General features: G+C 40.2%; 1 protein-coding gene across 1 annotated transcript; it reads right to left on the bottom strand.

Annotated features, from left to right (window-relative positions):
* Positions 1 to 511: 511 nt before the first annotated feature.
* LOC132027726 (E3 ubiquitin-protein ligase RNF167-like) lies at positions 512 to 1573 on the bottom strand. The gene has a single exon (XM_059416468.1). The coding sequence runs from the start codon at positions 1571 to 1573 to the stop codon at positions 512 to 514; it is 1062 nt and encodes a 353-aa protein (XP_059272451.1).
* Positions 1574 to 17683: the final 16110 nt, after the last annotated feature.

The raw sequence follows: 17683 nt of genomic DNA, 5'->3' as shown, positions 1-17683 counted from the left end.
ACCACATAGACATTTCAAAAGTTTTGCACTCTTTAAGCATTAAGAGATGACAAACATTTAGATAAGTGTAGATTACTCAATTTATATTCACCCCTCTCAAAAATGGTTGAAAGAAATTCACTGAAATTTTCACAGATAGGAGAAATTGCACTGAGGCCAAATATGAAATGTTAATATCCCAAAGTAAATTTAAGATACTCTGAGTGATTTAAAATAATGTCTCTCATTTTTTTTTATCCTTGACACAAACTATAAAAGTACATTCTTTCAAATTGTTTTTGACAGCTTTCTGAATACGTTCTTTTTAATTCCAGAAAATACAATTTTATTAACCCAGTAAGTGAGGACCCCGTCCCTTTCTACACCCATTCCCCTCAAAAGGATAAGGTTGGGTAAGGGAGAAAGAAACCTGGGGTGGAAATGTCCCCTATCCCTCAAAGGGGAAGACAGAAAGGAGGAAGAGGGACTGTGCAATGAGGTCTCAAGAGGAGAGGGGAGCTGGAGAAGGGTATCAGATCAGGACCACAGCAGAAGAGGAAGAAGAGGATGGAGATGGTGATGGAGCTATTGAAGACCCAGGAAAAACAAGGGGGGCTGGGGCTAGGGAGCCAAAGGATGTGGGAAGTGTGAGGCTGGAGCCCAGAAGGGGGGTCCGTTCTGTGGCAGGGTGGTCCCTTGGCTCCCCTTCTTCATCACCCCCTTGCCCCTGAGTTGCTTCCTCCTCCTCCCCTTCTCCAGGACCCCTGTGAACAGGCTGCTTGCAGATGGGGCAGGTCTTCCGGGTCTGAGTGAGCCAGGGGTCCACACAGCGGCTGTGATAAGCATGAGCACAGGGAAGTACCCTCAGCTTGTCTCCATCCTCATATTCGTCCAGGCAGATGGCACAGACGTCGTAGTGGTCTCCTTTCTGATAGTCATGTATAGGAATCTGCTTCAGTTGCTCTTTGGTCAGCCGATTCTGCTGGAGCTGTTTCTGGTGATGGATAAAACGAACTATCAGCCCTGCTCCCATGGCCAAAATCAGCAGTCCCATAAACCCTGTGAAAGGGATGAGACAGAAGCCCAGGAGGTAGTTACTGTCTGGGACCAGGAGCACTTGAGCTCCCTTCTCGTAGACGAAGAGAGCACGCAGGTACTTGGAACTCCTTTCCCCAATAAACACAGACGGGATCCAGATCTGCTGCTGGATTTCCTCACTGTTCCACACCATATTCAGAAGTTCGTTGGAATTTACATTGTGTACCACAGCTGCACCATACCCAGCCTTCTGAACATTTAGGACCTTGAGGTCAAAGTTGCAGTCGAATCTCCGAAGAAGTGCAATAAAGACTGACCCGTTGACCGCAGCTGGGGGTGGCGAAGCAACTGGGCTGCAGGCGTTGGCCGGCTGAGCCTCCACAAGGAACCCCTGAAGTCCCTCGTGGCTCAAGGCAGACCCAAAAAGAGCTGGAAGGTCTGCAAAGTCCATGCTGTTATTGTGGTCAGAAATCGCTCGAACGAGCCCCTGGATGGGGACCACTCCCCACAGCAAAGTGGCTACAAGCGTGCAAAGCAGGAAGGCCAAGGGGTGCATGGCGGAGGGGGAGGCCGCGTCTGGTAGCAGACGCAGAAGGCGGATTCTGTGCCCTCTCTGGTCTTCCTTCAATGTCCCAGGAGTCCAGAGTCCAGACATCCCCAGGCCCCACCTCCCAGCTACCTAGGGGCGTGCGGCAGGAACCCCAGCTCCGGAAATGAGATATCCAACCGGTTCAGCGGAGGTAGTGGGGGAGACACTACGAGAATTCTTTTCTACTGTAAGGATACAACAAGGAAAGGGAGCAAAGGCAAGCACAAATGACAGATAAACGCCTGGAAGAGCAGGAGCGGTCAAGGAAGCGGGACCTCCAGCCAGGGGGCCGGCTTCCTGTTTCCGGGATAAAACGGTTTCCCACGGTTTCCCACTGTGCAAGTCGGCGCCCTATCAGCACAGGGCCTGATCTCAAGATGAAGGACTTCCGGTCCTCCTCTGCTCCCGGTGGTTGCTGGGCTGTGGTATCTTCATGTCTCGCGAGAGTGTTCCTCACTCTTCCATTCCCACCTGCTGAAAGCTTAGCACGTCTATCGCGAGAAGTCTTCCTGGCTTATCTGATACACCGGAAGTGACTAGGAAGGAGGCCGCAGTAAAAAATTTCTATATTACTTTCAGTGTAGGTTTTATTGCCGATAAATTCAATGTAAGAGTGCACATCAGTATCTACACATGTGAGTCCTTTGTTGGCCTGTTGAATAGGGGGAGGGGGGAGGAGCGAGTGTGTGAAATCTGAGATAATTCACAAACGCCCCAAGGTCATGCAGATAACCAAGGATAACCATTTAACATTTTAATGATTTTATCCCAGTAACTCAGTACAGTCTTTTAAACTAATAAGCTTCTATTTCCATTGCAGCCAGGACGTGAATGGAAATTCTTATTTCCATAAAAATCTTACTTCTTTATGAGGACCGGTTCAGGCTAGAAGTCAACCTGCTGGGTGTTTGGATGGTAAATTTTTCTAACCCATTGTAAAGGCCCGGAGAGTATGCTGCGGACTCCAGTCCTCATGACCAAGGAGATCACTGGACTATTAAATCATGGGAAACCAAGATAGATTTTTTTCTTGTGGGCCCATTTACAACGCGAGGAAGTATCCATTGGTTCTCAGACTTGATGTTTCCTTACAGCTACTCTTTCTGTCTTTAAGGGTACTACCTAGAAGTCAAAACCTAGATTAGAAAAGGAAATTATAGACCGCTTTAAATAAAGATGTGCCTGATTGGCCAGGTCAGAAATGGAAAGGGTTTATTCTGAGCACGCTGCCCTCCAGAACTGGGTGGCCACCTTCTCACATGACGGGAGTATCCTGCCATTTTTGTACCACTGGTGCCATATGCTAAAATCTTCTTTCAGACTTGTTTCATCTCCGTATTCCTGTGTTTTCCAGTTTGGGAGTGTGACAGGTTATCACAGGCCATTCTTCCTGCTTCAGCTTAATCTTCCTAAGGTAAAGCACAAAACAATAAGCTTTAAGTACACTTACTTTCAAAGACAGATGCTAAAGCACTCCTTCAGGACTTTTTAAAGTGGAGTGGAGGAGAGGCGACAGCAGTCCCACACTGGTCCTGCTGGTGTGAGCTGGTTGCTGACCTTAGTCTAAAAAGATTGAAGGACTGAGAAGATCTCTTGAGAGCGAGTTATCAGAGCTATGCTGGCCCACACACACCCATGGGGAAGCAGAGGTGATGTTTCCCCTTAATCTCAAGCTAAAAGAAAGTGACTTGAAAAATTCAAGGCCTACAGAAAAAGAAGGGAGTGTATTAGTTCAAGCTGCATTTCCACGGCGAGAGAAGTTTCTCAAAATCCAAACATAGACCTTGCCACCGGATGCCCTTAAAAAGACATCTAAAGGGTTCTATCTGAAAAGGCAGAGGGAGGCCAAAACAGAGAGTGGGTACTAGAACAAACCTAGGGGCGGAGGAGGAGTCACAGGTGGCCAGCCCACAGAAGACACTGTCTTCATCAGTTGAGACGCAGAGAAACTTCAGAAATATTGCCAAGAAATACACAAAAGCTCTCACTGTGTAAAAGTAAAGGGGTAAGTTTGGGATGATTCGCTACGCCAACAGACACCCATTCCACATCGCTACTGCACCAGCCACTTGTGCTTAGTCCCCCTGAGGCCAGTCCTAGAGAGGTCAAGAGCAGAAGCTAACCAGAGCGGGAGGGAAACAAATAAGAGAAGCCTATAGTAACTGCGCCCACACACCAAACACCCTGAAACTTCCAAATCTGAATTGGAACCAAGCTGGAGCAAGAAAGAGACTATGAAATGAGTCTGGGGTTTTATATTATATCAGACTACACTAGCATTATGCATTCTGAACAGCACACATAAAATAATCAAAGGCAGGGGTGGATTCGGGCATTTCTAGTCCTGGAGTTTATCCACTTGGAAACCTCCTTCTATCAAAAAGACAAAACACTTGGGATGCCTGGGTGGCTTAGTCGTTAAGCATCTGCCTTTGGCTCAGGTCATGATCCTGGGGTCCTGGGACTAAGTCCAGCATCAGGCTCCTTGCTCAGCGGGGAACCTGCTTCTCCCTCTGCCTACCGCTCCCCTTGTTCATGCTCTCTCTCCCTCTCTTTTTCTCTGGCAAATAAATAAATGAATCTTTAAAAAAAATTGTGGTTTCAAACTCAGAAATAGAGCCTTATGGAGGTGTATGCAAGTAGAAGACCATGAAACATTCTTCCAGTTCAGGGGAGCAAGGATCTTCTCTATTGCCTCTAGTACGAGGATTCTGTCCCAAAAATGAAGTTATTGTGTAGGAAATATTTTTACCATAAATTTTGTGTTAAATATGCATTTTATACACACGTAAAACTTAAAAGTATAATATATATTATGTCTAGAGATATTTCTAGAGATAATATATGTAATATGTACATCTGTATAATTATATATGTATGAATATATACTGTTAAAATATTTTGTACACATATATTAAATATATTTATATACACATATATTATATGTAATATCATATCTAGAGATATTATCTCTAATAATATACATTAGATATATCTAGAGATACTATCTCTGAGATAATATATTTTTATACAAAATAACATGTACATAATTATGTAGATGAATATATAATTTTAAAATAACAGTCTCTTAAGTTAAATATAAGTTCATTAGCTTAACCTGTGAAGTTGTCTTCACTTTGTGGTTAGATATTCCAGATCAAATCCTCATCCGTTGTCACAGATGACAGGTAATTACCTCAATCCGGAATGTTTAGCTGGTAATGGTGATCAAAGTTATCTGCCTTTGTTTGTTCACTATTCTTCAGAGGAGTTGACATATTTGAAGGATCTCCACATTCAGCAGCTTCCTGATCTATCTTTAACTTTTCCAAAGAATTCAAAGTTCTCCTCCCCCTCCTCCATTTAGTAATGGCCTTCTGAGAAAACTCTAAACAAAAGGAAATGTTTAATGTAGAACAATAAGGTCCCTTGATATAGTATCTGATTCTCTGGGGTCCTGTACAAGCCTTCAAATCCATATTGTGTCCTTCCAGTGGAAGAAAACAGTCAGTCAGTTCAGCCGTGGAAAAAGAGTGAAGTTGTTGATGGGCATTGCATTGTCTAAACAATTAGTGATTGTATAGATTTTTCTCAATTTTCAACTCATTGCCCATACAGCAGACAGAGAAAAAAAAGCATTTTATTGAAATGTAATCATTAATTACTCCCACTTGCAAATATAAATGATTTCTAAGAGATTTTAAAAAGATATTAAATGTGATATATGCCAACACTGCTACTGCTCTAAGCTTGACCACCCCTCTTTATAGATTTCCATGGCCTCTTCACCATTCTTCCCTACTGGATCCTTTTGGGTAAGATTCTTTGTTTTCCAGCTTGTAAGGGATAATTTACATTTAGATTATGGAGCCATTAGAGAGAAGGAGAAAAATGAAAAGTAGAAGGAGCTTAAGGAGGGTCCAGACTCCTGAACTTGTCATTCCAGTGCTCCCAGTCAAGACAAACCTTGCTCCTGTATGTTAGATGCTCCTCCTTTCGCGCTCCTGCAAGGTCATTCATTGTTGTAGCCATTCTTGCTCTGCAGAATCATCATTTTCCGCCCTCCTTTAATGGATTAATCTGTTGGTCTATTAACATTTCTCCCAGGATAAAATATGAATGAATGGATGGATGGATGGATGGATGGATAGATAGATAACTGAAATGTAGATAAATAAAATAAAAACTCTCTTTTGACCTCCCTCACTTTCCTTCCAAACTGTTGTTTCCCATTCTCTTCCTTTTTAGCAAGAAGAATGCCTAAAAAAATAAAAAAATTAAAAAAAAAAACCCTCACTATAACTTTCTCTAATTTTTCCCTGTCTGTTGAACACTCTTCAATCCCGATTTGTCTCCCTTACTCCACTGAAACTGCTTTTCTCAAGGCCACTATTGATCTCCATATCACTAAATCCAATGATCATTCTTCAGTTCTCATCAGAACTGACCTATCAGAAGCATTAACCTATCTGATCATATCCTCACTCTGGAAATTCTTTCATCCCTTGGCCTCCAGACCAGTGCCTGCCCCTGTTTTCTCCCTATATCTCTGGCTTTCCTTTCCTGTCTAGAACTTCTGTATTCCTTTTCTTCATCCCATGTCTAAAGGGGGCATTGTCCAAAGGTTAGTCTTTGTAACTCTTCCTTGTGCTATCTGTATTCACTCTCCTAGGGATTTCACCCAGTTCCACAGGATGAAATAGCACCTCTGTTCTCCCAAATCCATATCCCCTGCTGAGACTTCTCTTCAAAATCTAGACTCAAACCTATGTATACAGCTCCCTACCTGACCTATCCATCTGAGTATACAGTAGGCATCTCAATCTTAATTATACCCCAAACCGAGGTCTTGTTATTTCTCCCCAGACCAACTCATCCTCAGTCCTTGTTATCATAAACAATAACAACTCCATTATCTCTCTCTCAACTCCCAAACTGTCCATCAAAAATAATCCCACTGAGGCTGTCTTCAAAATATGTTCAAGATCCTGCCCCTTCATATGATCCCTTCTCATCAACCTGGTCCAAAATACCATGATTTCATGAATTACTGTAGACGTCTTCTGATTGAGTTAATTGTGTCTACCTATGCCTCCCTTCACTCTAGTTCTTCTTTTCTCAACTCACGGTCTGTTAAAACATGTTAGTGTCACTCCTTTACTCAGAAATTCCCAATGACCTCCACCTCGTGCAGAATAAAGAGAAAAGTCTATTATATGTAAAGTCCCATGAATTCGCTGACCCCCACCCCCCCTTTTTTTGTGTGCTGAGCCCTTTTCTTACAAACCTTCCTCTCTACTCTCTCCGTCAGCCACATTCTTGGACATGCCAGAATTACTCTACACACAGATTTTTTTGTACTTGGTGTTCCCTCAACCCAGAATGCTTTCTCCTCATTTATTTGCCTGGCTTGTTTTTTTCTTGGCAGTCCCCTTCTCAGCAAGAACTCCACTGGCCACCACTCCTTCCAACAGACATTGTAGACTCATGATTGCTGTTTTGGTTCTTATTATTTATTACTATCTCTTATTTATAACTGTACATATTTTACTTATGCACCTTTTCTATTGTCTCCCCCCCCCTCCCAGAATGAATAGCAGAGGATCATGAGGACAAGACTGCTTTTCAGGTTTCTACACCAGTATATCTTCATCATTCATCAAGCTGCTTCAGAGGTCGTTTATGTTTAACAAATATCTGTTGCTATTTATTAGGCTTAGAAAAGATTTGGGTGGAGATTGAGATGGGAATGGAGACAGATTTGGAGGTTGGAGAGTGAGGGATATGGGGAAGCAGCCACAGGCTATGGAAGATATTGGTAGAGGAAAGAGTGGGGGAGAGGATTGTGAGCTGTGTCTCTACAGTCAGCAGATGAGCTCCCCTCCAGCATTGCTAATATGAATTCAATCTCTTTTAATTAATTTTTAGGACTGGACTGCATTTCTGTTAATGGGATCTATGCAGACAATATACCGCTTAAGATCAGGTTTTTTAATTAAAATCTAACTGTAAATGTTTACTTTTGTGTGTATCATTAAAAAATATATATATATATAAAAATAGAAAAAATATATATAATATATATTATATATAATAGATATAGCTATTATAGATATAGATAGATAGAAAGATAATATATATCTATATAAAAATAGAAATATATATATATATATATAAATTTACACTTGTTGCAAAGCTTAATTCTGTTTGACCTCTGTGTACCCTAACTCACATTTCAGCTCCTTCACCAGCTTTTGTAAGAAATCCAACTGCACCTTAACTATGGTAAAATTGGGGTAGGAATGTTGGAAGTTTGCTTCCACAGGATCCCTTGGATGCCACTAAAAAGAAATCCTCATGGAACTGTCTCTCTTCCTAAGTGCATGCTTTCCATTCCCAGCCATTTGCTGCCCCTCCCTTATGCCCCTGCACCACTGTACCCCTTCTCTTCCCACACACTCCCCCTCCTTTATTATGGCAATGAAACCTCTTCTTCCTCTGAAATCTTTACTTGGGAAGTGTCTTTGCAGTAAAGTTGATCTCCCCCTACAACAACTATCTCTAAGAGCTCTTGCTAAAAATATTTGCTCCATGTTTGTCCACTGAGAACGAAACAAGAAAATCAGAAAAATTATTGATTAGAAAAAGAGAAGGAGAGGGAACCTGGGTGGCTCAGTTGGTTAAGCAACTGCCTTTGGCTCAGGTCATGAATCTGGAGTCTTGGGATCAAGTCCCGCATTGGGCTCCCTGCTCCACGGGAAGTCTGCTTCTCCCTCTGACCCTCCCCACTCTCATGCTCGCTGGAGCACACAGGCTCACTCTCGCTCTCTCTCTCTCATTCTCTCTCAAATAAATAAATAAAATCTCTTAAAAAAGAGAGAGAGAGACATTGACTTGTCCTAAAATCAACAGTGATTTTAACTCTAAACTATTTGTAAACTTCATAAATTTCAGAAACCGTCACAAAAACATTTACACTAACATTTTTTTTTTTTTTACTATTATTAAATGGATTTAAAACCTTGGCACTGAAACTCCCAAAGTTTGGAATTTATAGGAATGTACTAGGTTGCTCAGGATTTTTGGAGCTAATGTAAAATTCATTAAAATGACATTATTCACAGGATGAGAGTGCATCGAAGGATTAAATTAAACATAGATTTATTTTTAGGAATAACTCATCATAGGAAAAGAAATATTGGCCATCAGCCAAAAACTTAATCTAATGTGCCAAAATTAAGTAAATATCACTAACTGTCATAAGGCACCACCCCAGGAATATGCAATGTTTCTTTAGTTTGAAATTCAAGCTCCTTAAAATCATGAAAGTTACAAACTGATACTGTAATACCATAGAAGCAAAATTAGCTAATGTTTACTAATAATAACTAAACTAATAGGTTGCAACTCAAAGTAATTGTTTTTCAGTAAAGAAAGAAAATGGAAATATAGAATGTTACAGATAATTTCTTAATTAACGGTATGATATCATTTGGTCTATATTAACTTTATTCCCAAATCAGTTACTCCAATTTAAAACTACAAAGAAAAAAAAAATCCTTCTAATTCTTTCTTTGATTCAGTTGTTGTCAGTACTCAAGACTCTTGTAGTCTGCTCTGTGGTCTTTAGGATATATTTCATGTATAATTTCTAAAATAATAGTAGTTTATTGTTATAATTTAGAGATAATGTGGTCTATCCCCTCAAGGATCTTAAATCTCAAAGTAACTTAAAGAAAATTAATGTACATTCAACAAAATTCCCGTATTCAGTCCATATGTCAAAAATTTCCTTGAGGGGACCATACGGGACTCAAAGCCCATAAGCTAAAATGTGTCCCCATACCCTCACTTTGCTAAATCTCAACCTAGAACTATTACATTTAAATAATGAGTGTGACTTTTAATTTGAATTTAAGAGCCTTCATTAAATACAATGAATAAATATGAGCAGAGATAGAATTTTAGGAAGTAACAAGATGGATCCCAAAAGGAGAGATAATCTGTAAAGTGGAGATTACATGTCCAAGAAACCCTGAGTCAAAATGAATAAGCTTCCCCCAAAAAAGCTTAACCCATGAATATAATGAAAGTGTCAAAACCAGCAGAAAGAACTTTAACTTCCCAACCCTGAATATGACACAAAGTTTCTGTTACCCACAGATTTGTCCCTCAGACACCAAGAACCCTGAGTGTGGGAATAAGGTGTCTAGGCATCAGCACATTCGTGTAGGTAGTGACTCTGTTACAGACAGATGGACTGTTAAACCAAGTGGTCTTACTCTGACTTTTGTCCCTTTTAATACTCCCTTCATCTCTTTTCCAGCAGAGCAATTTAGCTTCCCCTTGCTCAACCTTGTGTGAGTAGACTGGCCATAGTCTCAGTGCCCTCTTTATTCAGCAAAAAGCTCCAACAATGAGTGGTTTCAGGGCACCCTGCTTCTGCCTTGGAAAGCAGTTTGTCTCTCCCTGGACTCACAAGGAGCTAGTCAGTATCCAGTTTGGTCCTTAAGATAGCAATTTTATTTTCTACCACTCAGGTAAGCACTATCTGCTATGACTTAGTGATTCTACGTTCTATCAATATCTAACCAGGAAAAGCATCAGCTGAATCAATCAGGGTTGTGCTAGGAGAACATTTTAGTGTTTGGAGGGAATATCAGACTACAGAGCCACACAACGCCTTAAGTGTGGGGTGTACGGATTGGTACTTATAGTGGAATGGTAGCCATTGGAGGGAACTTAAACAGCTTAAACAAGAACAGCAATGTATTGATCCATGGAATTGATGGAACAGATAAAACAGTGGAACTGGGGATGCAGGTGTTAATTCCATGGGCTTGTACAGTGCAGGGTTATATCTGCTCCTGATTTCTGTATCTCTGTGTGCATTAGCCTCATTCTCCTTCACTGCAGACTGGCTGCCTTCCCACAGCAAGAGGAACAGCCTCTGACAGCTCCTGAGTTCAGCTTCTTTCTGCTTAGCAAAAAGAATATAGGTTTAAGTAGTAAACCTCCCCAACATAGGTTCAAGTAGTAAACCTCCGATGCCAGCTCTGAATACTGGCCATTGCTTTACCAAGTTTGGCTGGGATGACTCAGAGTATTTCCTTGGCACCTCACCTCAGACTCCTGGTGCATGTAAGCAATACATTTTATATCGTTGCCCTTATTTGATATTATACTTGTTAATACAAAAACAAGACCTGTTCTTATATCCGGGATTCTACTTATGTTTTATGCCCCTTTGCCCTTTTGATAAAAGAGCATGAAATTTCTTGGAATCAAATGTATGATTATAAGTTGACTATTTTAGGGGACACCTGCTGGCTCAGTCAGTTAAGCAGCCAGCTTTTGATTTTGGTTCAGGTCATGATCTCAGGGTCCTGTGATCAAGCCTTACTCAGTAAGGAGTCTGTTTGAGGATTCTCTCTCCCCCTCTCCCCCTGTGTCTCTCCCCACTCATGTTCATGAGCTTGCTTGCTCTCCTTCTCTTTCATAAATAAACAAACAAACAAACAAACAAACAAATAAATAAATAAATCTTTGAAAAAGAATAAGTTGAATGCTTTGAATCTTGTTAACTTTACATATAGATAAGTAAATAATATCTTATTATTTATTTTCTATAGTATTGTATTTTTTTATTTTTACATCATAATATATATGGATTTACTTTTCAACTGACAGGTTTATTTAGAGAATGTGAGATTTCAGCATTGCATCATGTTTCTTTCTTCTGTTATTACAAACCAAGAAATCATTAAAAATAAAGATAAGGTCATTTTTTTTCAGTTTGTATTTGTAGTAGTAAAATAGACTTTGTACTATATGCATGATCTGGTTTCTTCTTTTGTTGATGAGTCTCAAGTTAAATAAAAACATACTGGCAATAATGATCACAAGAATGATGAGGGAGCAGAAGGCTAGTTGAGGACAGGCTGAAGCTCACACCCCCCACAATCCCCTCACCCATGGGGTATATATGACAATGCTCAGGCACCCCTGGCTGCCCTAAGGGAAAAATAAAGAGTTAATTTATAGAGATTACAATCCTGCAAGACATGAGTCTCCCTCAGTCCACAAAAGTCTTAGCAGTTGACAAGAACAGAGCATTTCTATCAACTGCCTAGCTTCCAGAAGGGAATATAGATACAGTTAAATGTCCTTATCATCTTCAGCCCATTGCTTCCTCTAGGAAGTTCCCAACTATCTTATGGTTAATGCCTTACTAGAAGGAAAAACAACCTTAACTTGAGGATGTCGAGGCCTCCATCTTCTAGGTCCTCTTTAGCATATGAAAATCCTTTTGAAACTTCCCTTTGTCTTTACTTCCCAACCCCATAGTCCATAACCAGCCACCCTTCACAACCCAGGGACAGCAGCTCTTTCTGCCTGGGAGTTCTGTCCCTGTGCCTTAATAAACCACCATTTTGGACCAAAAACATCTCAAGAATTCTTTCTTGGTCATGGGCTCCCGACTCCTCCCCACTGAACCTCACCTATATTCCAAAACCCCAGCAAGAAGAATTATATTCATGTGATTTAAGTCAACAAATACACTCCTCAAGCTTACTCTTCATGCCCTCCACCACCCCAAACTTCCTACTCACATCTCTGTGATCTAACTTTGCAGAAAACCATCAAGAAGCCGGCAAATCATTATATGCCCACCCCTGGAATTTTAATTTCTAGGGGGAAATAATGCAAATCTACTGTTCTTAGAGAAATTAGTTTCTCTACTATTTTTCCTGAAGTAATGAATTAGAGAAGGAAAGAAAGAAAATGGTCTGAAATATCTAAGTTTTGTTTGGTATCAGGGCCCTAAACGATTCATTCATGTTATATGCATTTATAGGAGAGTAATCCAATCAGTGTCACAGACACCTCCATAAATTAGGCTTTGAAAGTTGAATCCTCTCAGATCACATGAGAAACTGATTATCCACCAGGCTCCCAAGGGGTCAAAGAGCACGTGGAGGCTGCAAAGGGAGTGGGCATCTCCTCAGTGCTCCTCCCCTCAGTGGGGTGGTTTTATTGCTGAAGGAAAAAGAAAACTGCAGGCCAGACACAGAGAGTCAAGCCTATACATCTTTTTACAACACCTCCATGTGTTTTCTCCTCAAATTCTATCTACCTCCCTCATCCCCTGAGGCACCATCTTCCTCATGGGAACATACACACACTTCATGGGAAGTCATTGAAATAATTCAATAATGTTTTTTAATCAACCATTTTTAAAAGGATATAAACTCAGTGTTTTCATTTTGTTTTTGTTTCGTTTTTGTTTTTAAGTTTCAGCTAGACTGAGGTATGACTGACAAAATTGTAAAATATTTCAAGTGTACATCGTGGTGATTTGACACATTTATGTATTGTGAAAGGATTTCCCCATCTAGTTAGCACACCCATCACCTCACCTTCAGCTTTTTTTCTGAAAATACTAATGGGTAAGAGCTCTGGTCAACCAACCTTACTTGGCTGGTACTCACCACTTACTCTGAGTTAAGTCAAACCAACATATGTTAGGTATTCTCTGTGTGGAAAGAGCAAAAGGAGCCCCACTTTAAGGAGACTCTGAAAACATAAAGGATAGGGGCCAAAAGATCATGGTATAGATTCTTTCTCTAAAAAAATACATTTTAATGTTCTTCCAAAAGACAAAAATTATTTCTCAGATTTGCCATTAAGTTCTGTTTATTAGGGCACCTGGGTGGCTCAGTCTTAAGGATCTGCGTTCACCTCAGGTCATGATCCCAGAGCCCCAGGAATGAGTCCTGCAAAGGCTTTCTCTCTCAGTGGAGAGTCTGCTTCTCCCTCTGACCCTCCCTCTTATGCTCTCTCTCTCTCATTCACTCTCTTTCTCTCAATTAAATAAGTAAAATCTTTATAAAAAATTCTGTTTTAATAAAACATTACTCTAAAAGAGAAAAATTTTGCCCAAGAAGTTATTACAAAATCAACTCATGAAAAGGTTAAGGCAACAACAGTGGCAATGATTTGAGTCACTGAAGGGCAGTGACTTAGAAAAAGATAGCCAATTCCTTTTTTTAATGTTTCTTTTGAAATGCAAATTTTGTTCCACCACAGTTGATATGTTAGGGGAAAATTTGAGCATAACAAGCGTCTTGAATTTCTCAGTTGCTTGTCCTTTGCTCTGCAAAAAGCACTAGGTGAAAGCAGAAAATCTAAACTGAAATGAGCTGAGTAGAAATACAGAAAACTCACAAACAAGCAACCACCAGCTACCTCAGTCTACCCGCCGTTTCAGAGGCGTGCCCATCCACGTGTGGAGTCAACCCTCCTGTGTCTTCGCGATAACTGTCCTTCCACACATCACAGGTACACAAGCTGTAACAAGTCTATGAGCAAACTTAAGACTAAAGTGCCATGTTTATTGTATTTATGTCTCATATACATATTTGTGTATTTCCTAACCCTTTATTATGTATGACATCATACTGCCTGGTTTTTTTTTTGTTTTTTTTGTTTCTTTTTTAATATAATTTTTCATTTTTTATAAACATATATTTTTATCCCCAGGGGTACAGGTCTGTGAATCACCAGGTTTACACACTTCACAGCACTCACCAAAACACATACCCTCCCCAATGTCCATAATCCCACCCCCTTCTCCCAAACCCCCTCCCCCCAGCAACCCTCAGTTTGTTTTGTGAGATTAAGAGTCACTTATGGTTTGTCTCCCTCCCAATCCCATCTTCTTTCATTTATTCTTCTCGTACCCACTTAAGCCCCCATGTTGCATCACCACTTCCTCATATCAACTGCCTGCTTTATCCAGTTTCTATCTTTTTATGTGTCAGTGATGAAGCTTTTGAGGGTTATACACCTAAACCTCATTTTCCCCACAAACTCTTATTTCATGTGATTTTTGCACAGGAGGGTGACTTACAAGAACATGTATGTCATATTATAACCGAACTGACTGCCCTCAGACTTTTCATATTTAAGGAAATTTTATCAAAATAAAAAATATTTAACAACCCAACGACATGCTCTAGAGTGCTCTTGAAGCACATTAGGGACGGCTCACTTATTTCACTGAGAAATCCTGTTCCACAGTGATCATACCTAAATTGGATCCACAGCTTGAACCCAGACACATTTTAGAGCACGACTCAAATGTAATCCTAAATGTCATCGTGTTTATCATGATTCAGATAATTCTTCTACTTTTCTGAAGAACCTCCTTGAGAAATAATCTATACTATGAACATCAGGATAGGAACAGATGTGTAGATTGGTGAAAACAAAGGCTTAAAATCTCTTTAGTGCCACTAAAATGAAATTAAACACTTTGATTCATGTTTGATTACTGAACAAAGGAGAGCCATTTGCAAATAGCCCATTCTCGTGCATTTGCAGAATTTAGTTCCTAAAGTCATATTTTATGCAACGCAACCCCGTGGAAGAGCTTATGCCATGAAGCAGCTTATTTCACTCTCATGTTTTGGATGGTATTGGTTTTGGTTTTGGTCTTCTGCTTCTTTATCTTGGGTACAAGTGAAAAAAAAAAAAAAAACCTGGCAACTAAACAACTAGTCTATCTCTCGTCTTACTAAGAATGTAATAATGTCTGGGTTTGAATTTTTAAGGCAATGGTTTACTATTACTCTAAGGACAAAAGTTGGATTTCTTAACAAAATCTCTCTGAAATCAGTGATACAACCACTCTGAAAGCTATTTACGGTTTTATTTTTCTATGGAGAGGAATGTAATGTTTTTAAAAATAAAATTTTTATTTTATTCTGTCAGACCAGGGCAGAAAAGGAAAAATACGGGGATGCCTGTCAGTTAAGATATCATTAAACCTTTATAAGAAAAATGTTTCTGTGCCCCAATTTGCTTCCCTCCTATTAGAAAGAAGGGTAAACTAGACAAGAAGCAACGTGAAAATTTCCCCTTTTCCACTGGTTCCATCAACCAGGACAAGACTAGGTTTTCCAGAAAGAATTAGCCACACTCATATGTCAGGTCTTTTCTGCAAACCTCAGGCATCCATGTCTTTGGTTTATATTAGGTCTAACTCACACCATCAGGTTCTCACCAGAACAGACTTATGGTCTCCTGCATTGGTATTTGCCCTCCACCATGGATTTGGGCATAATGTGTATTGAGGTAAATTCTTTATACCAATAGTTTGGTATACTACAGCTGGCCCAGCTGAATCCACACCAGTGATATTCTCCCTAGGTGTTCCCAATCCCAACTCAGGCTGGTTTTTCCTGGGACTAGAGACTTCTCTTGATTTCCAATATCTTTTTTGAAGACCTTGTCACTTGCAACCGAAGTACTCAGTAGTTGCCACCATACCCTGCCCCACCAACGATGACCAGGATTTGTCTCCTTATTGTCCACAAGCAAAACTTAAGTAGTCATCAATGAAGCAGGAAAGGAAGAAAATATTTCTAAGAACTCATCACATTTTTCAAGATCACATTAAGGCCCTGACCCTAAAGGATCTGAGGAGGATCAGACGGAGTTCGTTGGTAAATCCAAAGAAAGAATAGGATGCTCCAAGGTGGGGTTTGGTCAAATACAGAAGCTGCAAAGAAGAGACAGAAAGGTATATATAAACTACTCATCAAAACATTTTAAACAAGCAACGAGCTTAGCCCGACAGAACCAGAATCCTATAGTCCGTTACCAAGATCTTTCTTAAACTTGTGAAAACAATAGACTAATTTATCCTATGGACAAGAAACACTGCAGTGCATCAAATTAACTTTCTATGTTCTGATGATCAAAATGTAGCTTGACTTACAGGCTGACATACAGGGAGAAAATGCTAAGGTCTTGAGCACTTTTGTTCCTATGACAATTATATCCTTCATGGCAAATGGATAAGTTTACTTTCTATGCCCATATATGAGCCTCAAGGTCTATTACTATGAACCTGAGCTTTACACATAGATAATTCTCAATTGCCTGACAAAACCAAGTTTCCAAGAGGCTAAGTACCTTAATAACTCCCGAGGATGACGCCTCCCTGGAAGGTATCTAGGAGAGAAGGGTGCAGACATAAAGTTGTTTGCAATAGTCATTTGCAAATGACTACTGAGATTTCTAAATTCCAACCAGTTCATTCGTTGGGTCCATGTTGCTACCTACTCCCCTGACTTCATACATGAGGGCCATTTGAATGTTCTGCTGTATAGATATTGACTCACTATCACTACCATTATCACCGTGTTCAGCTTCTTGGTCACCAGTACCTTCTGAAATCAAATATAAATTTACCACAGTTGTTGGTATAACAAAAATGTATTCCTACTTGAGACTGTCACCTGCAACAGGGTCAGTTCTTATTTCTTTGCCTGATTCCTAACCCTCTTCTTTTGGCAAAACTGTACATAGGGTGTACATACAGCAATAAGTAGCTTTAAGACAAAATGCTCTAGGGGCGCCTGGCTGGCTCATTAGGTTAAGCCTCTGCCTTCAGCTCAGGTCATGATCTCAGGGTCCTGGGATCGAGACCCACATCAGGCTCTCTGCTCAGCAGGGAGCCTGCTTCTCCCTGTCTCTCTGCCTGCCTCTCTGCCTGCCTCTCTGCCTACTTGTGATCTCTGTCTATCAAATAAGTAAATAAAATCTTTTAAAAAAATAAAAATAAAAAGACAAAATGCTCTAAGAGGTGCTGCCTACCTGCCTATAGCCCATTCTAGGTGGAAAATATTGACTTGACTACCATAGTTTGTACCCCATCAGGTGTCTGTATGAAGATACCTGTGGAACGCTATGAACGTGTTGAATAATGTAAATGGGAATGGTTGATCCCATACGCTATCATGAAGACAATCAAGAGTTTATTAAGCATGATGAGTATGGCAATGGAATGAACTCTAAGTATGTATTTCAGATTCAAGTTCCTCCCAAAGGACGGGTGATTATTCTCAGCCTGTTATAGATAACAAAAGTGTTCTGGAACAGCTTAGATGTTTTCAATGTTTCCCTTATTACATTTGTCCTATGACTTCTGCATTGGACTATCCACTACTTGCTTCAGGAAGCTTATTAAAAAAATCTTAGTCTTACTAATGTACTTGATCAAAATAC

The sequence above is a fragment of the Mustela nigripes genome, chromosome 12 (assembly GCF_022355385.1).
Source record: "Mustela nigripes isolate SB6536 chromosome 12, MUSNIG.SB6536, whole genome shotgun sequence".
Taxonomy (NCBI): domain Eukaryota; kingdom Metazoa; phylum Chordata; class Mammalia; order Carnivora; family Mustelidae; genus Mustela; species Mustela nigripes.
The sequence above is the reverse complement of the archived record's forward strand: the minus strand, read 5'-3'. Positions and strand labels throughout refer to the sequence as shown.